This window comes from Scyliorhinus canicula, chromosome 18 (assembly GCF_902713615.1).
Source record: "Scyliorhinus canicula chromosome 18, sScyCan1.1, whole genome shotgun sequence".
Lineage (NCBI taxonomy): Eukaryota > Metazoa > Chordata > Chondrichthyes > Carcharhiniformes > Scyliorhinidae > Scyliorhinus > Scyliorhinus canicula.
The window spans coordinates 73,334,295-73,360,729 of record NC_052163.1 but is presented as its reverse complement, the minus strand read 5'-3'; the positions used below and the strand labels follow the sequence as shown (position 1 = coordinate 73,360,729).

General features: G+C 49.2%; 1 protein-coding gene across 7 annotated transcripts in view; it reads left to right on the top strand.

Annotated features, from left to right (window-relative positions):
• rfx2 (regulatory factor X, 2 (influences HLA class II expression)) overlaps nt 1–26,435 on the top strand; it is a 184,129-nt gene that overhangs the window by 145,385 nt on the left and 12,309 nt on the right. For all 7 annotated transcript variants that reach the window (XM_038778014.1, XM_038778017.1, XM_038778012.1 and 4 more), the window contains 3 exons: nt 1,891–1,988; nt 10,074–10,223; nt 15,914–16,122. In XM_038778014.1, coding sequence (XP_038633942.1) covers nt 1,891–1,988; nt 10,074–10,223; nt 15,914–16,122 — 457 coding nt within the window. The remainder of the gene's footprint in view (nt 1–1,890; nt 1,989–10,073; nt 10,224–15,913; nt 16,123–26,435) is intronic.

Here is a 26,435-nt window from a genome sequence, read left to right as displayed (position 1 = left end):
GTTTCTGTTACTTCTTACTAAGATAAAATAACATTTTGGTATCTCCCTACTTTTCAGGATAGGGGAAATATGCTGTCATGCCACCATCTTAAGCTCATCATCTCAAAAGCTAATTTAATTGGTATTAAATCAGATCCCTATTAGTGACTCTTGTGCTTAGGACAGGTTATTTGAAAATTGCTGTTACTTCTCACTGTTGGTGAGGATCAATTACTTTACTTTTAAAACAAATAATAGAATGGTAAAGTTGCTTATAACCTTAAAACTAGTAAATAAAGGGCAGCACGGTGGCACAGTGGTTAGCACTACTGCCTCACGTCGTCGAAGTCCCAGGTTCGATCCCGGCTCTGGGTCACTGTCCGTGTGGAGTTTGCACGTTCTCCACTTGTTTGCGTGGGTGAACCCAAAAATGTGCAGGGTAGGTGGGTTGGCCGTGCTAAATTGCCCCTTAATTGGAAAAAATGAATTGGGTACTCTAAATTTATTTTTAAAACGAGCAAATAAATTTGCAAAGTGCTAATATTAAATATATAGTCTTATGTATATAATAAATAAGACTCGCAGCACCGAGGACCTGGGTTTGATCCTGGCCCCGGGTCACTGTCTGTGTGGTGTTAGCACATTCTCCCCATGTCTGCATAGGTCTCACCCCCACAATCCAAAGATGTGTAGGTTAGGTGGATTGGCCACTCTAAATTGCCCCTTAATTGGAATTTTATTTTAATATGCATAGAATATACGTGAGAATAGTTTTCATGTCCGCTTTTAATTTAAGACCGCATACGATGTCTAAGAACATGAATTAATTGGATGTCTAATTGATTTATTTAAAATGGGTCCTTAAGAATGTGTTTTGGCTGAGACAATTGCTTTTCTATAGTATGTTTTTGTTGTATATCAATGCTTGGTATCAGTCCATTAAACTTACAGAAGAGTTTTCCAAACTTACAGAAATTACACCAAGTCTATATAAAATAGATATCAATGCTTGAAGGTCTGCTAAACATAATACAGCACATTCAACTAATAGGTATTAAAATTTAAAAGAACTACAGAGGCACAAAAGCTAATTTCAAAACTTACTTCTAAACTTACAAAATCAAAGATGGTTGCACAGTGTGAAATAAAGTGACTTCCTTAAACATCACAAGTTAAACTGCTCTAATCTAACCACAAGGCTAAATATTTTAATACTTGTTTACATTTCAAGATTGGAGCTGATCATTTTAATTTCTAGGGAGGTGGATAGTTCCACACCAGTAATTGTCCAACCTTGATGTCTTACATCATTTCATTAAGGCCATTGTTCTCTGCCCTTGTCAAGTTTGATGGTGACGCAATACCAAGTCATGTGATGAGCTTGTGTCCCAGAATTCAGCATAATTGGTGCTATGCCAAAGCTCCAAGTGGACGCAAAAGATCCCATGACACTATTCTGAAGGAGAGCAGGGGAGCTTTTCTTAGTATTCTAGTCAGCATTTATCCCTCAATCAACATCTAAAAATGATTAATCTCCTCATGATCTCATTGCTGTTTGTAGGGGCTTGCGATGTGAAGGTTGACAGCCATGTTTTGTACATTACAACAGTGACTACAATTCACAAAGTATTTCATCGGCTGTAAAACACTTTGGGACATCCTGAAATCATGGAAGGATGCAAGGCTTCTTCCTTTCAATCATCGCCATTTTCCTACACTCTTTCACTATTCCCTATACCACATGCGAGCGCTGTGTCCTGTTTGAGCTCAGTGCTGGGAAGAAGGAACCTTGTTCCCTGTTCTCATACCTTTTGACTAAGAGAGGAGTGCAGGAGGGGGGCACCCGAGGTAGCACAACATCTTCTCATGCAACCCCATCAGGTATGCCATTAATATTTGATCCTTCTTCAGGTGCCTTGACCCAAGCTATTCGGAATTTTGCCAAGAGTTTGGAGGCATGGTTGATGAGTGCAATGAACGGCTTCCCTCAGCAGATGGTTCGGACCAAGGTAAGACTGGATGTGATCATCTTCATCCAACAATTCTGCCCTTCAAATTGTTCTCAACACGTTTGCCCTGTCAGATTTGTTTTCATGGAATGGAACCAAATTTTTAAATTCCATTTAAAGAGTTTTGGTTTTGAAATACTCTAAACCAAATATGTCCCTATATTTTTTCTTTATAATTAGAATCATAGAAACCCTACAGTGCAGAAGGAGGGATTCAGCCCATCGAGTCTGCAGCGACTCTCCGAAAGAGAACTTTACCTAGGCCCACTCCCCCACCCTATCCCTATATCCCAACCTGGGGCGGGATTCTCCGACCCCCCCCCCCGCCGGGTTGGAGAATCGGCAGGGGGGCGGTGTGAATCCCGCACCGCCGCTCTGACGCCGCCCGTGATATTCTCCAGCAGCCAAAAATTTGCGCCGACAGGAATCGCGCCACGTGCCTCACAGAACAGCGAGGACCGGCGCGCCGCTATGGGCATGCCGGGGATGAGTGCGGGGGAGGGGAGTGTGAGTGGAGGGGAGAGGTTGCGTGCCGGGGAGGGGGTGGAGGGCACGTGCCGGGGGGGGGGGGAATAGAGGTGAGTGTGAGTGCCGGGGAGAGGGGGGAGGGCACCTGCCGGGGAGGGGGTGGAGGGTGAGTGCCGGGGAGAGGGGGGAGAGTACGTGCCGGGGGGGGAGGGGGAGAGGTGTGAGTGCCGGGGAGAGGGGGGAGGGCGCCTGTCGGGGAGGGGATGGAGGGTGAGTGCCGGGGCGAGAGGTGAGTGTGAGTGCCGGGGAGGGGGGGCGGGTGAGTGTGAGTGCCGGGGAGGGTGCGTGTCGGGGAGGGGGAGGGTGAGTGTGAGTGCCAGGGAGGGTGTGTGCCGGGGAGAGGGGGGGGGTGAGTGTGAGTGCCGGGGAAGGTGCGTGTCGGGGAGAGGGGGGAGGGTGAGTGCCGGGGAGGGGGTGGGGTGAGTGTGAGTGCCAGGGAAGGTGCGTGTCGGGGAGGGGGGGCGAGGGTGTGTGCCGGGGAGGGGGGTGAGGGTGCGTCCCGGGGGGTGGGTGAGTGTGAGTGCCGGGGAGGTTGCGTGTCGGGGAGAGGGGGAGGGTGAGTGCCGGGGAGGGGGTGGGGTGAGTGTGAGTGCCAGGGAAGGTGCGTGTCGGGGAGTGGGGGGCGAGGGTGCGTGCCGGGGAGGGGGGGGGGGGGGTGAGTGTGAGTGCCGGGGAGGGGGGGGTGAGTGTGAGTGCCGGGGAGGGTGCGTGTCGGGGAGAGGGGGGAGGGTGAGTGCCGGGGAGGGGGGGGGTGAGTGTGAGTGCCAGGGAGGGTGTGTGCCGGGGAGGATGTGCTGGGGAGGGGGGGGTGAGGGTGCGTGCCGGAAAAGGGGATGTGAGTGTGAGTGTCGGGGAGGGTGCGTGCCGGGGAGAGAGAGTGAGTGTGAGTGCTGGGAGGGTGTGTTCTGCGGAGGATGTGCCGGGGAGGGTGTGTGCCGGGGATGGGGGGTGAGTGTGAGTGCCAGGGAGGGGTGGGGGGGGAGGGTGGGGGGGGTGAGTATGAGTGCTGGGGAGGGTGCGTGCTGGGGAGGATGTGCCAGGGATGGTGGGTGAGGGTGTGTGCTGGGGAGGGGGGGGTGAGTGTGAGTGCTGGGGAGGGTGCGTGCTGGAGAGGATGTACCGGGGATGGGGGGTGAGGGTGAGTGCCGGGGAGGGTGCGTGCTGGGGAGGATGTGCCGGGGATGGGGGGTGAGTGCCAGGGAGTGTGCGTGCCGGGGAGGAGGTGAGGGTAAGTGCCGGGGACGGGGAGTGTGTGCCGGGGGGTCTTAGTGCCGGGGAGGGGGGCGGGGTGTGTGTCGGGGAGGATGTGCCGTGGAGGGGGGTGCGTGGTTGCCTGCCCAGGTGCCAGCTGGTAACAGCCACGACCATGCAGCCCATGGCACCTGGCTGCGGAGGGTGGTCTGGGCAATGATTTTTTTTCTTAAATTAACAATTGTAATGAGGTCTTTTTCGGAGTTACAAACAACAACAGTATAAAAATGGTGCACAAAGAACAATAAACATAGTGCACACACCGACATCCGTCCCTCCAAGGCCCTCCTATTTAACCCCCTATTCTACGCTATCCTCGCCCCAAAGCTGGTGCCCCTACATGAAGCTGCCTCCATCCACTCCCAAACCGACCCCGCCCCCACCACCCACTTCCTTATTACAGCAATATTGGCCGCCCAGTGGTAATTACTGAAGTTTGGCAGGGAAGCCCCCCCCCCCCCCCCCACCCGATTCCTCTCGAGCATCGCCTTCTTCACCCGCGGGGACTTACCCACCCAGACAAAGCCCAAAATGATTTTGTTAATCCTCTTAAAAAAGGATCGCGGGATGAAAATTGGGAGGCATTGGAATATAAATTAAAATCTCGGTAGGACCGTCTTCTTAACCGTCTGCACCCTCCCAGCCAGCGACAGCGGTAAGGCATCTCATCTCCGGAACTCGCCCCTCATCTGCTCGACCAACCGGGACAAGTTTAACTTGTGTAACCGGTCCCAGTCACGCACTAGGTACTAGTCATCCCTAGGTACCTAAAACTGCCCCCCACTAACCTAAACAGTAGCTCCCCAGCCGACCCTCCTGACCTCTTGCCTGGACTACAAACATCTCGCTCTTTGTCATGTTCAGTTTATATCCCGAAAACCGTCCAAATTCCTCCAAAGTCGGCATGATCTCACCCATTCTTGCCCCTGGATCTGCTACATATAAGAGCAGGTCGCCTGCGTACAGCGAGACCCTATGTTCCACCCCAGTCCCCCCTGAACCAGCTCCTTCCAACCCCTTGAAGCTCTCAGAGCAATTGCCAGCGGCTCTTCAGCTAACGCAAACAGCAGTGTGGAGAGGGGCATCCCTGTCTTGTCCCCCGGTGCAGTCTAAAATAGTCCGAGGTCGTCCTATTCGTCCTTACACTAGCCTCCGGGGCCTGATACAACAGCCTAACCCTGTCGATAAAGCCCCTACCGAACCCAAATCGTCCCAGCACCTCCACCCAGTCGAATGCCTTTTCCGCATCCATTGCCACAAGTACCTCTACCTCTCTACTCTCCGGGTGCATCATAATCACGTTGAGTAGCCTTATATTGGCCAATAACTGCCTGCCCTTGACAAACCTGGTTTGATCCCCCATAATCACATCCGGCACACAATCTTCAATCCTGGAGGCCAAAATTTTGGCCAGCAACTTGGCATCCACATTAAGTATTGAGATCGGCCTATAAGACCCACATAGCTCCGGGTTCTTGTTCCGCTTCAATATTAACGGAATAGAGGCCTGTGACATCGTCGGGGGCAGCACCCCTCTATCCCTCGCCTCATTGAAAACCTTGATCAACAACGGCCCTAATAGCCCCGAGAATTTCTTGTAGAATTCCACTGGGTACCCGTCCGGCCCCGGGCTTTACCCGACTGCATTGCCTTCAAGCCCTCAGCTATTTCTTCGGCCCTGATCGGAGCCCCAGCCCGTCCACCAGCTCCCTGCCCACACTTGGGAAGGTCAGTCCGTCCAAAAAGCGCCTCATCCCCTCGGGCCCCGTGGGGGGGGGGGGGGGCTCTGAGCGATAGAGTCCGCTGTAAAAGTCCCTGAACGCTTTGTTTAGCCCAGCTGAGTACCCTACCAGATTCCCATCCCCATCGACCACCTTTTCTATTTCCTTGGCCGCCTCCATCTTCCTAAGCTGCTGTGCCAGCATTCTGCTGGCCTTTTCCTTTCCCCCTCGCCTTTCTAAGCTGCTCCACTGCCTTGCCTGTGGACAACACTCCGAACTCAGCCTGCGTCTCCTCCGTTCCCTTAACAGTATGTGGGTCGCCACATACCTCCTATCTATCTGTAGGATCTCCTTAACCAGTCGGTCCGTCTCTGCCCTATCCGTCCTGTCCCTATGAGCCCGGATTGAAATCAGCTTCCCTCTCACCAGAGCACCGCTGCTGAGACTTCCCCCTTGTCATTGACCTGCAGGTAGTTCTGTATGCACTTCCTCACCCTCTCGCACACCACCTCGTCCGCCAACACGCCCACGTCCAATCTCGATTGCGGGCGCTGGAAGCTCTCCTCACTGACCTGTAGTTCCACCCAATGTGGGGCATGATCCAAAATAATGATAGCCGAGTATCCTATGTCCACCACCCCCGCCAGCAAATCCCTGCTCAGAATGAAAATCAATCCAGGAGAAAACCGTATGCACATGCGAATAAAAAGAAAACTCCCTCCCCGTCGGCTGCCTAAATCTCCATGGATCGAACACGACCGGTCCAGGCCGGGGTCGATGACCGTATTAAAATCCCCTCACATCACCAGCTTGTGCGAGTCCAGGTCAGGTATCTTCCCCAGTACCCTCTTTATGAATTCTACATTGTCCCAGTTTGGCGCGTACACGTTAACCAAGACTACCTTCCTCCCCTCCAGCTTACCGCTCACCATGACATAAAGGCTCCCCCCCCCGTCCGAGACTATACTGCCCATCTGGAACTGCACCCGCTTATTGATTAAAATTGCCACCCCTCTAGTCTTGGTGTCCAGCCCCGAATGAAAGACCTGACTGACCCAACCCTTCCTTAGCCTAACTTGATCCGCCACTTTCAGGTGTGTCTCCTGCAACATCACCACGTCCGCCTTCAGAGCCCTCAGATACGCGAACACACGTGCCCTCTTGACCGGCCCATTCAGCTCTCTAACGTTCCAGGTGATCAGCCTGGTAGGGGGCACGGTCCCACCCCCGCTGATCAGCCATCCCCTTTCCTGGGCCCGACCCCAGCCCATGCGCTGCGCCTCCACTGGCCCGCCTCTTGGCAGCCCCCACCCCCTCTCTGTCCCGAAACCTAAGTCGCTCCCTCGTCAGCAGAGTAACTCTCTCCCCCACCCCCACCCTAACAACACCACTTTGTAACCTGCCATATATTGAACATATACAGACTTCCCACTGTGCTTCCTTAGACTTTCACCTAAGGAAGGAGCAGTGCTCCGAAAGCTCGTGTTGGACTTTAACCTGGTGTTGTAAGACTTCTTACTGTCCTTAGACTAGCTCACCCAGCTAGCCTGGTGACCCTCGCCTCTGGCGCCAAGATGTCTCCCACCTATTGTTCCCTACTCCCCTCCCCCCGCTCATCGAAACTATTTTCCTCCTCAGACCAAGACCGAACAATCGCCTAATTACCATAGGAGACAGCCTAAAATGAAAAATCCACAAAGAACCCCCCCCCCCCCCAATAGTGCAAATCAAAGTAATAAAAAAGGGAGAAGGGGGATGAGGGTTGGGGGAGAGAGGGCAAGCAGTGGGGGGGTCTCACTTGGTGGTGCGCCCCCGACCTCAGCATCTGCAACCTCCCGGTCCTCAGGTCCGCCTGCATGGTCCAGGACCCTCTCTTCATGAACGGTGAGGGGGCACGATTCAGGTGGACCCCTCCGGCGCTCTCACACTCCAAGCTCCCCGTTGTTATCAGCGCGCTTCTCCTGCAAGGGGGTGGGGAGGGTGGCAGGGATAAAGGGCAACAATATTAGACAGACATATACATGCGGACCAGCGGTTGTGTGTATGTTGGCATAGGTTCACACCCCATCCTGCTAATGTAGCCTGCATGGGTGGGTGCAGCTATGTCAGCTTCAGCTACTGCGGTCCCAACCATCGGCGGGGGGGGGGGGGGGGGATTGGTACTCACCCTGGCTGCCCTGACTAGGTCATTGACCTTCTTGTGGCACTGGATGCCTGTCCTAGCTGTTACAGCCATGGCGCTGGCGGCCTCTGCCACCTCCCTCCACAGGCGCTGGGTGAGCTGTAGTGCGACCCTGCAGTCGTGTCCGGGGTACAGGGCCTCCCTCCTCTGCTCCACTGCGTCCAGGAGCGCCTCGATGTCGCGCTTCTGGAACCTCTGCCGGGTCTCCGGCGGGGGCGTCTTTTGTGCTGCGACGCTGCGCAGCGTCAATGACGGGTGACGCCGTCGTGAATAGCGTCACGCCCCTGCTAGCCCCTTCCGGGTTGGAGGTTTTGCGACATTCCGGTCAGCCCGACGGCGGAGTGGTTCACACGGTTTTTGATGCGGCGTCGCGCCGATCGCGGAGAATCCTGCCCCTGATCTTTTGTCACTAAGGGGAAATTGATCATGGCCAATCCACCTAACCTGCCTATCTTTGGGAGGAAACCCACGCACATATGGGGAGAATGTGCAAACTCCACACAGAGGTCAGAATTGAACCTGCCCCTGGCACTGTGAGGCAGCAGTGCTAACCACAGTGCCACTGTGTCGCCCCTGCTTTTACTATAATGAAGTTAAATATTTTTTTCTGTGGGAAAACAAGGTGAAGGGCGAAGGTCATGGACAATTCTGACAAAATTGGGAAAAGAGTACGGTTAAGTAATTCAGAAAGAAATTGTGGGGTGATTAAGTTGTAGAAAGAGTTTTAAAAATCTTTAAAAGAAAAAATGGAAGGAAGTTCTTTATGGGATCATTCAATATTGGCAATTTTATATGGGTAGCTCAGGACTTGGTATTCTTCAAAACTATCCTTTTTTTAAATTAAGGGCAATTTAGCGTGGCCAATCCACCCACCCTCCATATCTTTGGGTTGTTGGGGTGTGGCCCATGCAGACACGGGGAGAATGTGCAAACTCCACACAGACAGTGACACAGGACCGGGATCAAACCCAGATCTTCGGCACCGTGAGGCAGCAGTGCTAACCACTGTGTTACCGAGCCGCCCTGACTATTCTGTTTCCTAACTAAAATAGCATGTTAACAATCATCCTGTTGGCCACATTTCAAAAAATTTTAACTGTTTGTTCTTGGAAGGATTTCGGTGTATTTTCGTTTGAGTTCAATTTATTTTGCAAAGAATCAATCCACAGAATCATCATTGCTGGAGATGCACAGTATCTATTCAGATTACTCATAATGACGCTAGTTTAGTAAAAGAAACCCCAATAAACATGTACATGTTTTAGCAGCCCTGCATGTTTGAACTTACCTGGAGCCCATGACAAGGAGAGTGGACGTTTTTTTTGATTAGCAGTTCATCTGGTTAGTCCCTGGTTAGTCTTTTTGTAAAAGATATCAAGCTGGTTTTGCCTCACCAAAACATTTATCAGACTACCTTTGAGAGATTGAAGGGGTGCAATTCATTGTTATAGCTTCGGGCACACTCGTATGACTTGCTATATGGGCAGCAAGGGGAAATCCTCAGATCATCAAGGACACGTGGAGCACTTAAGCAGAGACCAGTGATCCCAAACCTAAGCGATTATTTGAAGAAACCTCCAAAATTTGGAGAGTTAGTTATATGAACCAAAGCAATTGATGGTGAGGATGAAATTATTTGGCCATTTAATTATTTATTTTTTGACCAATGTACTCAAGTCATTTAAAAAATAATAATGATGCAAAAAATTTAACCGTCTTCGATGCAGTCAGTCTGTTATTGAAGATATTTAACACAGCAGCATGATTCAGGAACTAAATAATTATGATAAAACCACAACCTGATTTTACCTGGAAAGTACACACAGCGCATTGATTATCCCATGTTGATACCTCACTCTAATGGCACCATATTAGGGGCAGCACGGTAGCATGGTGGTTAGCATAAATGCTTCACAGCTCCAGGGTCCCAGGTTCAGTTCCCGGCTGGGTCACTGTCTGTGCGGAGTCTGCACGTCCTCCCCGTGTGTGCGTGGGTTTCCTCCGGGTGCTCCGGTTTCCTCCCACAGTCGAAAGATGTGCGGGTTAAGTGGATTGGCCATGCTAAATTGCCCGTAGTGTCCTAAAAGTAAGGTTAAGGGGCGGGGGGTTGTTGGGTTACGGGTATAGGGTGGATACATGGGTTTGAGTAGGGTGATCATTGCTCGGCACAACATCGAGGGCCGAAGGGCCTGTTCTGTGCTGTACTGTTCTATGTTCTATATTACTTGAATGGGCTTCCCTCACTGTGCCTTTACTGGACATTAATTTAGTTGATTTGGAATTTCCACCTGAGGATGTGGTTTGAGGATTTTAAGCAGATGGGTATTGGGAAGTCTGGTTGTGATGCATTGTGAGCAATAGTTTGTTGACTGACTGAGCGCTCTTTTGTGGTTTTTTTTTAAGGTGGGAGTCGTTAGTGCTTTTGCCCAAACATTGCGCCGATACACCTCCCTGAATCACCTCGCACAGGCTGCCAGAGCTGTGCTACAGAACACATCACAGATCAACCAGATGCTCAGTGACCTCAACCGTGTTGACTTTGCCAATGTACAGGTGAGATTTCCCAGCTGGATTATTAATTTGCGTCATTTTTTGATCAAACGCTTTCCTCATTTCTCGACTTTCATCTCTAAAACAAATACCCATGGATTTCCTAAGATTGAGGCTTTAATTCAACTACCTCTGCAAACAACCCTCTCCAAGCTCTCTGCTTTTCCTGACGCTATCCTTCATACCTTACTTTTGTTGTTTCTCTTCAATCTACCGTGCCTTCTCCGAGGTCAATTATTCATCATCTACTCCAAGCCCCTCTGCACCCAACTCTTGACTGCCTTGACCTCTTATTGGCATTCTTGTGTAAGAACCATCCCTCTTCATTTCAAAACTCTGTATTTACCCCTGTTCTTCCTAAAAAAGAAAATCTATTGACCCTTTCTCCCCCAACTCCAACATCTACCTTATCTCTAGCCTCTCTCCCTTTCTTCTGCATGTTGTAAGTTGCTAACTAGTTCAATCTCACCCAAAACTCCCTGTTTAACTTTTTAGTCTGGCCTCTGACTATCTCACAGTGCAGAAAGCACTCCAGCCAAAATCATAAGAAAGATCCTCTGTGACAGTGATCACTGTGTTTTAAGCCTCCTGGTCCTTCTCGATTTCTCCAGAGCCTGTGACACATATGACTGTTCTCCTCCATTATCGAGTTTGGTTGGACTGCACTTGCATAGTTCCATATTTACTTGTCCTAAAGTAGCTAGACCCAGTAACAATGGGCAAAATTCCCCTATCCTGCCCACGGCAGATTTGGTTGTGGGCGGGAGCGGAGAATCTAACGGGTGCCAAAAAGGCGGAAACCCACTGGCATGTAAAATCATGTTGCAGTTTTCCCAATACGGGTCAGTCTTCCCACTGGCTGATGGGTGAATACCATTTGCATTCTTTTGCACATCATGAATGCTCATTAAAACAGAATCCTGTCAGTCCTTCCAGTCTTGTGTCACGCCAGTGGGAAATCATGTTGGTCTGACCCCCGATTGATAAAGAGTGGCATCCACAAGGCCAGAGTTTGCCAGAGCCTTTGAGATGAGTGTAGCTAAGCCTGCCTGCCACAGTGCTGCTCCTAATGTGCTGCACACAACTCTGCTGGAGCAGTTTAGTTCCTGCCTCCATCTCCGTGTTGGGTTGGTCTTCATGGACAGCATGCAGCCACCGCAATGAAGATCTATAGTTCAACTGGGGGTGGGGTGGGGTTGGCTGACGAAGACGAGGGGCAATGTTGAAGGAGGGCTGTGCAGGGAGGTGGGCGGAGAAGGGCAAATGCCGGGGGGAGGGGCATATGGAAAGCGGATGCAAGGAAGAGGATGGGGGAAGGGCAAACATGGGGGGCAATGTGGAAGGTGGGTCCATGCCTAAGGAGAGGGGTGGGTGACATAGAAATTCTACTCTCGTTATCTATTTTTATTTTCCTTCCAATTTTTTTTTGGTTCAAACTGATTTATTCTGTTTGAGTAATGGATTTTGCCACATTATTTGCATGAAGGGCTGCAATTCTGCTGATGAGCAGGAAATAATTACTAATCCATCAGGCCTGTCCCACACAATGAGAGTCACAGGCTGGAATTTACAGCATCTGTATTTGAAGGCACCACCTCTTGCCCACCCTCAATTTGCCTCCTAAATTATGGTCAGTGGGGAAGACGTCAGGAAGCCTGCCTGCTCTTAGGATTGTTGAGGCCCTTAGCTGGCCACGTTAAGGCCTCTTTCTGCCTTTACCATTATTTTAAATGTGGCAGAAGGTGATAGGAGCAAGGTGGGTAGCCCAACAGATTCACTGCAGGCGTTAACGTTGACCAAAATAGAAAGAGCTTCATTAGGGCTCCCCTAAACTTACCAGAGACATTCTGATAGGGTCGGAGTTCCCGTAAGACGTAGGAGCAAGCAGAAGTAAGCCATTCGGTCCTTCTAGCCTGTCATTCAGTGAGATCATGACTGATCTGGTGTGATGATCCTTAACTTCACTTTTCCGCCTTATACCCATAACTCTTGATTTCCATACTGATTAAAAATCTGCCTATCCCAGCCTTGAACACACTTGTTTTTTTATAAATTTAGAGTTTTTATCGCTTTTGAATAGGCGGACCGCCAACCAACTTTTCAGTCACAGGGTGGGGGAAATGGCACGGGATACATCTCCACGTAAAATCTACCTCCGAGCTATTTACATCACAAGAGGCAATTCAGCCATCATCAGGTCCATTTCAGATCCTCACTGAGCAATCCGCTCAGTCCCACTCCACCACTCAAACCCCTGCAGCTTCATTTCATTCAAATGGCTATCCCATTTCCTTTTGAAATAATTGATTGTTTCAGCATTCACTGCCCTCCTGGGCAAACAGTTCCTCATGTTACCCTGCACCTCTTACCCAAAACCATAAATCCCCTAAACCTTGCTAATGGAGCAGCTTTTCCTTGTCTGCCATATCCACACCTGTCATAATCTTGTACACCTCTATGGAATTTCCCATCAGTTCTCCTTTGATTCAAGAAGAACAACCCTAGCCTTTCCAACTCAATCTTAAAACTAAAATTCTCCATCCCAGGAACTATTCTGGTAAATCTTCTTTGCACCCTCTCATGGGCCCTTATGTGGTGGCCAGAACTGGACACAATGTGGTGGCCAGAACTGGACACAATGTGGTGGCCAGAACTGGATCCGAACCAGAGCTTTAAAAATGTTCAGCATAACTTCTGTGCTTTTGTATTCAATACCTGTATTTATGAAGCCCAAGAAACCATATATTTTGCTTACCACTCTCTCAATATATCCTGTCACCTTCAAAGATCGATGCACATGCACATTCAGGTCCCTCTGTTCCTGTATACTCTTTAGAACTGTGCCATTAAACCTGTATTACCTGTCCCTAGTTCGCTGCCAAAATGCGTCATCTCGCACTTCTCAATATTAAATTCCATCTGCTACGTGCCTACCCATTCTACAAGCCTATCTATGTCATGTTTCATGTGATTCTTTTAATCCTCACTGTTTTCTACTGCTCCAAGTTTGATATTATCAGCATATTTTGAAATTTTACTCTGTGTTGAATATCCATATTATATGTAACAAAAACAGCAGTGATGCTAACACTGACCCTTGGGGAACACCACTTCTTCAGTCTAATAAACAAGCATTTATCACAATTCACTGGCCGGGATTCTCCCCTACCCGGCGGGGCAGGTGGTCCCGGCGGGATGGAGTGGCGTGAACCACTCCGGCATCGGGCCTCCCCAAAGGTGCGGAATTCTCCGCACCTTTAGGGGCTAGGCCCGCGCCGGAGTGGTTTCCGCTCCGCCGGCCGGCGCGAACGGTTTTGGCTCCCCGCCAGCCGGGGCCGAAAGGCCTTCACCGGCCGGCGGAAGTGCGCACATGCGCCGGAGCGTCAGCGGCTGATGACGTCATACCGGCATGACGTCATACCGGCGCAGGGGAGGGGGTCTCTTCCGCCCCCACCATGGTGAAGGCCATGGCGGGGCGGAAGAAAAAGAGTGCCCCCATGGCACAGGCCTGTCCGCCGATCGGTGGGCCCCGATCGCGGGCCAAGCCACCGTGGGGGCACCCCCCCGGGGTCAGATCGCCCCGCGCGCCCCCCCCCCCCCCCCAAGGACCCCAGAGCCCGCCCGCGCCGCCAATCCCGCTGGTACCAGAGGTGGTTTAAACCACGCCGGCGGGAAAGGCCTGTCAGCGGAGGGACTTTGGCCCATCGCGGGCTGGAGAATCGACGCGGGGGCCCGCCGACCGGCGCGGCGAGATTCCCTCCCCCGGGGGGCGGAGAATTCGGGACACGGGATTGACGCCGGGGGTCGGAGAATTACGCCCACTGTTTCTGACCTTAAACCTAATTTTTTTTATCCAATTGGATTACACAATTGTATTCCATAAGCCTCAATTTTGTTAACCGGCCTTTTATGTGGTACATTGTTGAACACTTTCTTAAAACCCATGTAGACAAGATCACCACATTCCGTTCATCAACCTTTTCTGTTACCTCATCAAAAAATTCAATTAGATTAATCGACTAGATGGTGAACCAAGACTTGTTCATCCACACATACACACAAGATCAGATTTGAGTTTCTACAAAACCTGCGGTAGCACCGCTGCTTCACAACGCCAGGGACCTGGGTTCAATTCCAGCCTTGGGTCACTGTCTGTGTATCGTTTGCACTTTCTCCCCATGACTGCATGGGTTACCTCCGGGTGCTCAGGTTTCCTCCCACAGTCCAAAGATGTGGAGGCTAAGTGGATTAACCATACTAAATTGCCCCTTAGTGTCCAAAGCTATACAGGTGAGGTGGGGTTACAGGGTGACGGGGATAGGCCGGGGGGGTGTGGGCCTAGATAGGGTGTTCTTTTGGAGGGTCGGTGCAGATGTGATTGGCCGAATGGCCTCCATCTGCACTGTAGGAGTTCTATAGTTCTAAACCTTAACAACAGTATCACAATTGAACCAGATCTACCTCTTTGCCAACATTGGCATTTCTATGGTTTCACTTGACGGGAGTCAGGAACACAGATTGTTTCCTTGTTTTCTCACTCAGGCCAATTATTACTGCAAAGGAGGTGATCAACCTCAGGGTGATCAGAGATTTCATTTGGAGCTTTTTTATTAACATACAGTGAAATATGCATCTTAAAACAACCCTCTGATCATATCAACAATGCATTTACTAACTGCTATTTTTCAAAGTATGTTTGTCTTAAAATCAGATTCTTGTCATATGGGATTTATTTTGCTGTATTGACAATCAAATGAATGAAGAAAAAGATCAGAAACTCTATCATTGTTTATGGTCAGATTATGAAATAGTGAGAGGTGAAAAATTATAATTTAGAAAAATCCAGGAAAATCAAAAAATTCTAAATTGGAAAAAGAAAAAGGTCATAGAATCCCTACAGTGCAGAAAGAAGCCATTTGGCCCATCGAGTTTGCACCAACCCTTAGGGCGGTATGGTAGCACAGTTCACAGCGCCTGGGACCCGGGTACGATTCCTGGCTTGGGGTCACTGTCTATGCGGAGTCTGCACGTTCTCCCCGTGTCTGTGTGGGTTTCCTCCCCTAAGTCCCGAAAGACGCGCTTGTTAGGTGAATTGGACATTCTGAACTCGCCCTCAGTGTACTTGGAACAGGCACCGGAGTGTGGCGACTGGGAGATTTTCACAGTAACTTCATTGCAGTGTTAATGTAAGCCTATCTGTGACACTAATAAATGTTATTATTATAGAAAGATCACCCTACCTATGCCCAATCCCCATCTTATCCCTGTAACCCCACACAATCTTTGGACACTTCGGGGCAATTTAGAATGCCCAATCCACCTGATCTGCACATCTTTGGACCATGAAAGGAAACTGGAGCTCCGGAAGAAATCTACACAGACACAGGGAGAACGTCCAAACTCCACACGGACAGTAACCCGAGGTTGGAATTGAACCCAAGTGCCTGGCGCTGTAAGGCTGTCAACACTCCAAAAGGATTGAGCAGTGTGTAGACCATATCAGTCAAACTGGCTGACCAATCAGCAATAGAATTCTTTAGATATATGATAGATTCCTGTACATTCCTATACATTATCAAAGTTTACAGTTCCATGAATAGAGAAGGCATACATGAGGTCCAAAACATAATATATATGAGCAAATAGCAACATTAAAGAAGGCCGATTATCATTCTTTGATTTTGTTGTAACAGGAGCAAGCGTCCTGGGTTTGTCAATGTGAGGAGGGAATGGTGCAACGACTGGAACAGGATTTTAAGATGACTCTGCAACAGCAGAGCTCCCTCGATGAGTGGGCGTCCTGGCTTGATAATGTAGTGAATCAGGTCCTGAAACCACATGAAGGCAGTCCCAGCTTCCCGAAGGCTGCTCGTCAATTCCTGCTTAAATGGTCCTTCTACAGGTTTGTAAGCTGACAGTTGCATCCCTTCTGAGCTCTTTGCATTGAACTAGTTGGACAGGTGAATGAATTGGACATTATGTGCGATGAGGCAGAACCATGGCAGTTGAAAACCCATACTAATAAGTGTTAAACATTGGAAGGAAAAGCTAGAAGACAGGCTTGACAGTTGTTGATCTTGCTGGAGAAGAATCTGAAGGAGTTCTGGGAGGTGGATAAAGTTTCTTCAGGAACTCATAGCAATGCAGCAGTTAAGGAGTTAGGAGCTACTGAGTCATATTACCAGGTCAGTAGACTCTGTCAGGCCATTGTACTGAAGCTGCATGATGCTCTGGTAAGGTTGCACCTTGAAAACTGTGATCAACACATAGACATCAAAGCACGAGAAGAATAGGGAAGACCTACAGGGCGGTATCCTAGTGGGCTAAACAGCTGGCTTGGAATGCAGTACACTGCAGCAGTGCGGATTCAATTCCCATACCGGCCTCCTGAACAGGCGCCGAAATGTGGCAACTAGGGGCTTTTCACAGTAACTTCATTGAAGCCTACTTGTGACAATAAGCGATTATTATTATGAGGAAAGGGTAGAACAACTTTTCAGCTTCAAAAGGAGCCAAACGAACGGGACCTTTCATGGCATTGATAATTTTGTCCTTGGGCGGCGCAGTGGTTAACACTGCTGCCGAAGACTCTGAGGACCCGGATTCAACCTGGCCCCGGTTCACTGTCCGTGTGGAGTTTGCACATTCTCACCGTGTCTTCGTGGGTTTCACCCCCACAACCCAAAGATGTGCCGGTTAGGAGGATTGGCCATGCTATAATTGCCCCTTAATTGAAAAAAAATAATTGGGTACTCTAAATTAAAAAAAAAGATAATTTTGTCCTTAATGTTAAACGGAATTGAAATAGTTGATCGTGAGTGTTACAAACTGATAAAAGGATAGGCTTAGGGCTGAAGCTATAAAGCCCTTCTTCAAAGAGTGACTAACACCTGTAATGTCCTTCAGGTAGTGTAGAGGCAAATTCCAGCCATTTAAGAGGCAATCAACACTGAGGGCGTTGAAATTGCAGGGAAGGTTAGATGGGCTGAATGGCCTCTCTCAGTTAATTTGCTTAGTGATATGTAATGATCCCACTACATTCAAATGGGATTAACGTTATTAATTATATGAGGAGAGGATTTTGGCATCCCAAAACTCAACCTGTTTAAGTAGTGTTCTGGAACTGCACAGAAATGGCTATGCAGGCAGCCTCTAGATGGGAAGGGCTGGAGTTCACATGGGGCATGGGCATGTCACAAGTGATGGGCTCAAGGGGGAGGGTGGGAATGTTGACCACAACTGCAATGGGATCTAGTATTGTCAGGGAAGGCTGGAGAATAAATGGAGGGAGCTCTCTTCACATCATGAGGGTCCAGGTAGATATCTGCGACATGGCCAGTGGGAGAGGGAACGTCGAAGTTTATTTTGAAATATTAGTGCAGAACCACCATCTAGCTGTTTCGGAATTACGGTGCAGTTATTTTTTATTTTTAAATTTAGAGTACCCAATTATTGTTTTTCAAAATTAAGGGGCAATCCACCTACCCTGTACATCTTTGGGTTGTGGGGGTGAGACCCACTTAGACACGGGAGAATGTGCAAACTCCACACGGACAGTGACCCAGAGCTGGGATCGGACCCGGGTCCTCAGCGCTGTAGGCAGCAGTGCTAGCCACTGTGCCACCATGCTGCTCCTAAGTGCAGTTATAAAATGAAAGAAGGGGCAATTCTGAATGGGAAGGGTCTGAGGCAATGTGGGAGGTATGCACTGCTGGACAAAGGAGCCCCTATTGTGGGAGCCCTCTAACTTGTTGGTGCCTCGAGTAAACTGGAATCTGAGTTAGTGAGAAAGAAGGAAGACCTCCTTAGGAAAAAACCATTGGAAGCCAATGCCTTTACAAGAAATTCAGAAGTCAATAGCTTTGTATCACAGTTGCTGCACATCAACATTAACACATAAAAATGTAAAATTTGGGAATGCAGGCAATAGTTAAAGAAGCATAGGTGCAGCACATATGGCATTCCATCTCTGGACGCTAGTCACGTGTTCTCCAGAATAGGCATTCAGCTGGCCAAAGGGCATACAGTCTTTAATTATGGACAACTTATTGTTTATTGGTATGCCAGATCAGAGATTGGAGCACTGAGCTAGGTTAGGCAGTGCATTTCAGTGAGACCTTCTCACACCAATGAGGAATTCAGATGTTACTCACCTGAGGTGGCATCTCGGTCACCTCGATGTGTGTGACCGCATCAGAGATGAGGCTGCACCTATCGACCATGCAAGTCGAGCAGAGACCACTATAGACTAGTACAGTTGCCTACGGTGACAGACTGCCAGCTTCACTAGCTTGACGCATTAATAATTAGTGTCTTCAGTCTTTCACTTCAGCGAGAAGGTAAAAGCAAAAATGAATCCAGGGCTCAAAACTGCCTTCTGAGGGTGCTAATGAAATTGAGGAAGTGAAGTGGGGAGTGATGATACCTAATGCAACTCCAGGAGGAGGTCCCGGCTGAGGTCCAGGGTCAAGGGGAGCAAGAACAAGAAGGTTAGGAGGAGACAATGGAGGCGACTTACCATACCTCTGGTATACTGAAGAAGGCTCTCCTAGTAACAAATGAGTTAGAGACAATGCCAGATATGTCCCCAGCTCAGGTAGACCACACTTGCCACATTCTTTGTGGAGATCTGATGCACCATGGCGTTGGAGGCTGTTCCCTGCCAGTGGCTTTAATGGTTTTGTCTGTGTGCCATTCCACTTATCCATAGGGGACCTGCGTGGTATCTCACAGTCTGCAGCACATAGATGCATGAAGGAAGTCACAGATGCCCTTTACTGCAGGGGGCATTACTATGTCTGGCTTGCTTTGGACAAAGATAGCCAGGTTCCGAGATTCACCAACTGCACTGCTACCTCAGGGTTTCTCAGAGTGTAGGGTGAAATTGACTGTGTCCATGTGGCTTCTAATGTTTGTAAAATGAAAAGGCTATCACTCCATCAACATTCAACTGGTGTGTGACCATAGGAAGCACATCCTGCACGTTTGTGCACAGTACCATGGGAGTTACCACAACTCCTACATCCTGAGTCAGTTCCAGATGTCTCAGACATCCAAAGGGCATAAGCGCTTACAGGGGTAGGTAGCTGCTTGGGGATGATGACACCGGTGCGTCATCCTCAGAGTTGTTCAGAGGAGAAATACAACACTGTTCACAGCTTCACAAGGTCCTTAATTGAGCAAACCATGAGCATTCTCAAGATGCATTTCAGATGTTTGGACCACTGAGGTGGCGTACTCCATTACACTCCCGATAGGGTTTCACACATCATTGCTGTGTGTTGTGCCCTTCACAGCATGGCGCTGCAAAAAGGGGATCACTTACCAAAGGGTGAAATGGAGGAGAATAAGAGTTCTTCGGAAGATGAAGATCACATGGACCCCTTCTTTTGAAGAAAGAACAGTACCGCGCAGGAACAGGCCCTTCGGTCCTCCAAACCTACGCCAATCATGATGCCTGTCAAAACTAAATTCTTCTGCCCTCCCGGAGTCCGTATCCCTCTATTCCCATCCAATTCATGTAATTGTCAAGATGCCTCTTAAACTTCGCTTTTGTACTGCTTCCGCAACCTCCCCGGCAGCTCATTCCAGTCACTCACCACCCTCTGTGTAAAAAAACTTGCCTCGCTCATCTCCTCTAAACTTCCCCCCTCGCACCTTAAACCTATGTCCCCCAGGGGTGGCACGGTGGCACCGTGGTTAGCACTGCTGCCTCATGGCACCAAAGACCCGGGTTCGATCCCGGCCACGGATCACTGTCCGTGTGGAATTTGCACATTTTCTCCGTGTCTGCGTGGGTCTCACCCCCACAACCCAAAGATGTGCAGGGTAGGTGGATTGGCCACCGGGGCTGTTTAGCACAGGGCTAAATCCCTGGCTTTGAAAGCAGACCAATGCAGGCCAGCAGCGCGGGTTCAATTCCCATACCAGCCTCCCCGAACAGGCGCTGGAATGTGGCGACTAGGGGCTTTTCACAGTAACTTCATTTGAAGCCTACTTGTGACAATAAGCGATTTTCATTTCATTTCACTTTTCAATTGCCCCTTAATCTGAAAAAGAAATTGGATACTCTTAAAAAAATTTTTTTAACAATAAATAAAAATAAACCTATGTAAGTGACTTTTCCACCCTGGGAAAAAGCGTCTGACTATCCACCCCATCCAGCACGGTAGCATTGTGGATAGCACAATCGCTTCACAGCTCCAGGGTCCCAGGTTCGATTCTGGCTTGGGTCACTGTCTGTGCGGAGTCTGCACATCCTCCCCGTGTGTGCGTGGGTTTCCTCCGGGTGCTCCGGTTTCCTCCCACAGTCCAAAGATGTGCAGGTTAGGTGGATTGGCCATGATAAATTGCCCTTAGTGTCCAAAATTGCCCTTAGTGTTGGGTGGGGTTACTGGATTATGGGGATAGGGTGGAGGTGTTAACCTTGGGTAGGGTGCTCTTTCCAAGAGCCGGTGCAGACTCGATGGGCCGAATGGCCTCCTTCTGCACTGTAAATTCTATGTAAAGTCCATGACGCTCATAATCTTGTAAATCTCTATGGTCACCCCTCAACCTCTGTTGTTCCAGTGAAAACAGTCAAAGTTTATCCAGCCTCTTCTCATAGCTAACACCCTCCAGACCAGGCAGCATCCTCATAAACCTCTTCTGTACCCTCTCCAAAGCATCCACATCCTTCTGGTAGTGTGGCGACCAGAATTGTACGCAATATTCCAAATGTGGCCGAACTGAGTTTCTGTATAACTGCAGCATGACTGTCAATTTTAATATTCAATGCCCTGACCGATGAAGGTAAGCATGCCATATGCCTTCTTGACTACCTTGTCCACCTGCGGTGCCACTTTCAGTGATTTGTGGACCTGTACACCTAAATCTCTCTGCCTGTCAATACTCCCAAGGGTTCTGCCATTTACTGTACATTTCCCACCTGTATTCGACGTTCCAAAATGCATTACCTCATATTTCTCCGGATTAAACTCCATCTACCATTTCTCCTCCCGAGTCTCCAATCGATCTATATCCTGCTGTACCCTCTGACAATCTTCTTCAAAATCCGCAACTCCATCAATCTTTGTATCATCTGCAAATTTACTAATCAGATCAGCTACATTTTCCTCCAAATCATTTATATATACTACGAACAGTAAAGGTCCCAGCACTGCTCCCTGTGGAACACCACTGGTCACAGCCCTCCAATCAGAAAAGCACCCTTCCACTGCTACCCTCTGTCTTCTATGACCGAGCCAGTTCTGTAACCATCTTGCCAGCTCACCTCTGATCGCGTGTGACTTCACCTTTTGTACCAGTCTGCCATGAAGGGCCATGTCAAAGGCTTTCCTGAAGCCCACGTGGACAACATCCACTACCATTCCTTCATCAATCATCTTAGTCACTTCCTCAAAAAACTCGATCAAGTTAGTGAGGCACAGCCTCCCCTTCAGAAAACAATGCTGCTTATCGCCAGTAAGTCCATTTCTTTTTTACTGGGAGACTAAGTAGAGGTGATGGCAGCTAGGGCAGTGGAATGTTCCTCCTGCAGAATGTTCGAGGTAAGGGAGACCACCAGTGTCCTTGCTGACTTCACCTGCGGGAAGTGCAGCCATCTCCAGCTCCTCATAGACCGTGTTAGGGAACTGGAGCTGGATGAACTGAGGGTCATTCGGGAAGCTGAGGGGGTGATAGAAGCTACAGGGACACAGTTACACCTGAGAACAAAGGTAGCTGGGTAACAGTTAGAGGTGGGAAGAGGAGAAAGCAGTGAGAGCAGGGATCCCCTGCGTTGTTCCTTTCAACAATACGTATACCGCTTTGGATTCTGTTGGGGGGGATTACCCAGCAGGGTAGGCTGCAGTGCCCGGGTCTATGGCATGAGGTCCGGCTCTGGGGCTCAGGAGGGAAGGGGGGAGATTAGGAGAGCACTATTTATAGGGGACTCAATAGTGAGAGGTACAGACAGGTGGCTCTGTGGGCACGGGCGAGACTCTTGGATGGTTTGTTGCCTCCCGGGTGCCAGGGTCCATGACGTCTCGGATCGTGTCTTTAGGATCCTTAAGGGGGAGGGTGAGCAGCCAGAAGTCGTGGTGCACATTGGTACCAACAACGTAGGTAGGAAGGTGTGGATGTAATAAACGAGTTTAGGGAGTTAGGCTGGAAGTTAAAAGCTAGGACAGACAGAGTTGTCATCTCTGGTTTGTTGCCGGTGCCACGTGATAGCGAGGCTAGGAATAGGGAGAGAGTGCAGTTGAACACATGGCTGCAGGAATGGTGTAGGAGGGAGGGCTTCAGGTATTTGGATAATTGGAGTACATTCTGGGGAAGGTGGGACCTGTACAAGCAGGACGGGTTGCATCTGAACCAGAGGGGCACCAATATCCTGGGAGGGAGGTTTTCTAGTACTCTTCGGGAGGGTTTAAACTAATTTGGCAGGGGAATGGGAACTGGATTTGTAGTCCAGCAACTAAGGTAGCCGATGTCCAGGACACCAAAGCATGTAGTGAGGCAGTGGGGAAGGTAACACTGACAAAGGAGAGTACTTGCAGGCACGGAGGTGGGTTGAAGTGTGTATACTTCACCGCAAGAAGCATCAGGAATAAGGTGGGTGAACTTAAGGCATGGATCGGTACTTGGGACTACGATGTGGTGGCCATAACGGAAACGTGGAGAGAAGAGGGGCAAAAATGGTTGTTGGAGGTTCCTGGTTATAGATGTTTCAATAAGATTAGGGAGGGTGGTAAAAGTGGTGTTGGGGGGGGGGGGGGGGGGGGGGGTGGCGTTGTTAATTAGAGATAGTATAATAGCTGCAGAAAGGCAGTTCGAGGAGGATCTGCCTATTGAGGTAGTATGGGTTGAAGTCAGAAATAGGAAAGGAGCAGTCACCTTGTTGGGAGTTTTCTATAGGCCCCCCCAATAGCAGCAGAGATGTGGAGGAACAGTTTGGGAAACAGATTTTGGAAAGATGCAGAAGTCACAGGGTAGTTGTTATGAGTGACTTCAACTTCCCAAATATTGAGTGGAAACTCTTTAGATCAAATAGTTTGGATGAGGTGGTGTTTGTGCAGTGTGTCCAGGAAGCTTTTCCAACACAGTATGTATATTATGCGACCAGAGGGGAGGCCATATTAGATTTGGTACTTGGTAATGAACCAGGGCAAGTGATAGATTTGTTAGTGGGGGAGCATTTTGGAGACAGTGACCACAATTCTGTGACTTTCACTTTAGTAATGGAGAGGGATAGGTACGTGCAACAGGGCAAGGTTTACAATTGAGGGAAGGGTAAATACGATGCTGTCAGACAAGAACTTAAGTGCAATAAGTTGGGAACATAGGCTGCCAGGGAAGGACACAATTGAAATGTGGGATTTGTTCAAGGAACAGATACTATGTGTCCTTGATATGTATGTCCCTGTCAGGCAGGGAAGAGATGGTCGAGTGAGGGAACCATGGTTGACAAGAGAGGTTGAATGTCTTGTTAAGAAGAAGAAGGATACTTCTGTAAGGCTGAGGATACAAGGTTCAGACAGGGCGCTGGAGGGATACAAGATAGCCAGGAAGAAAGGGATTAGGAGAGCTAAGAGAGGGCATGAAAACTCTTTGGCTGGTAGGATTAAGGAAAACCCCAAGACCTTTTACACATATGTGAAAAATATGAGAATGACTAGAGCGAGGGTAGGTCCAATCAAGGACAGTAGCAGGAGATTGTGTATTGAGTCTGAAGAGATAGGAGAGATCTTGAACGAGTACTTTTCTTCAGTATTTATGAATGAGAGGGGCCATATTGTTGGAGAGGACAGTGTTAAACAGACTGGTAAGCTCGAGGAGATACTTGTTAGGAAGGAAGATTTGTTGGGCATTTTGAAAAACTTGAGGATAGACAAGTCCCCCGGGCCTGACCGGATATATCCAAGGATTCTATGGGAAGCATGAGATGAAATTGCAGAGCCGTTGGCAATTATCTTTTCGTCCTCACTGTCACAAGGGTGGTACCAGGGAATTGGAGAGTGGCGAATGTCATGCCCCTGTTCAAAAAAGGGAATAGGGATAACCCTCGGAATTACAGGCCAGTTCGTCTTACCTCCGTGGTAGGCAAAGTAATGGAAAGGGTACTGAGGGATAGGATTTCTGAGTATCTGGGAAGACACTGCTTGATTAGGGATAGTCAGCATGGATTTGTGAGGGGTAGGTCTTGCCTCACAAGTCTTATTGAATTATTTGAGGAGGTCACATAGAACATAGAACAGTATAGCACTGAACAGACCCTTCAGCCCTCGATGTTGTGCCGAGCATTGTCCGAAACCAAGATCAAGCTATCCAACTCCCTGTCATTCTGGTGTGCTCCATGTGCCTATCCAATAACCGCTTGAAAGTTCCTAAAGTGTCCGACTCCATTATCACAGCAGGCAGTCCATTCCACACCCTAACCACTCTCTGAGTAAAGAACCTACCTTAGACATCCCTCCTATATCTCCCACCCTGAATCTTATAGTTATGCTCCCTTGTAATAGCTACATCCACCCGAGGAAATAGTCTCTGAACGCCCACTCTATCTATCCCCCTCAACATCTTATAAACCTCTATTAAGTCGTCTCTCATCCTCCTCCGCTCCAAAGAGAAAAGCCCTTGCTCCCTCAACCTTTCCTCAAGATCTATCCTGCAAACCAGGCAGCATCCTGGTAAATCTCCTCTGCACCCTTTCCAATGCTTCCACATCCTTCCTATAATAAGGTGACCAGAACTGCACACAATACTCCAAATGTGGTCTCACCAGGGTCATGTATAGTTGCAGCATAACCCCGCGGCTCTTAAACGCAAGCCCCCTGTTAATAAATGCTAATACATAGGACGCAGCTCTATCCACTTGAGTGGCAACCTTCAGACATCTGTGGACATGAACGCCAAGATCTCTCTGTTCCTCCACATTCCTCAGAATCCTGCCGTTAACCCTGTAATCCGCATTCAAGTTTTTTCTACCAAAATGAATCACCTCGCACTTATCAGGGTTAAACTCCATCTGCCATTTTTCGGCCCAGCTCTGCATCCTATCAATGTCTCTTTGCAGCCTACAACAGCCCTCCACCTCATCCACTACTCCACCAATCTTGGTGTCATCAGCAAATTTACTGACCCACCCTTCAGCTCCCTCCTCCCAAGTCATTGATAAAAATCACAAATAGCAGAGGACCCAGCACTGATCCCTGTGGTACACCGCTGGTAACTGATCTCCAGTCTGAAAATTTTCCATCCACCACCACCCTCTGTCTTCTACGTGATAGCCAGTTACTTATTCAATTAGCCAAATTTCCCTCTATCCCACACCTCCTTACTTTCTTCATGATCCGACCATGGGTAACCTTATCAAATACACTTTACCGCAAGCCCACGGATAACCTCACGATGCTCCACTTCTCCAGCTTCCACCCTAAACACATTAAAGAAGCCATCCCCTATGGACAAGCCCTCCGTATACACAGGATCTGCTCAGACGAGGAGGAGCGTAACAGACATCTACAGACGCTGAAAGATGCCCTAGTACGAACGGGATATGGCGCTTGACTCATCAATCAACAGTTCCCACGCGCCACAGCAAAAAACCGACAAACACGGGACACAACCGACAGAGTCCCCTTCGTCGTCCAGTACTTTCCCGGAGCAGAGAAACTACGACATCTTCTTTGCAGCCTTCAACACATCATCGATGAAGATGAATATCTTGCCAAAGTCATCCCCACACCCCCACGACTTGCCTTCAAACAACCGCGCAACCTCAAACAAACCATTGTTTGCAGCAAACTACCCAACCTTCAGAACAGAGACGACGACACCACACAACTAGGGTAGGGTAGCAGGGTAGCATGGCAGCAGGGTAGCATGGTGGTTAGCATAAATGCTTCACAGCTCCAGGGTCCCTTCGATTCCCGGCTGGGTCACTGTCTGTGTGGAGTCTGCACGTCCTCCCCCTGTGTGCGTGGGTTTCCTCCGGGTGCTCCGGTTTCCTCCCACAGTCCAAAGATGTGCGGGTTAGGTGGATTGGCCATGCTAAATTGCCCGTAGTGTCCTATTAAAAGTAAGGTTAAGGGGGGGTTGTTGGGTTACGGGTATAGGGTGGATACGTGGGTTTGAGTAGGGTGATCATGGCTCGGCACAACATTGAGGGCCGAAGGGCCTGTTCTGTGCTGTACTGTTCTATGTTCTATGTTCTATGTAACCCTGCCATGGCAA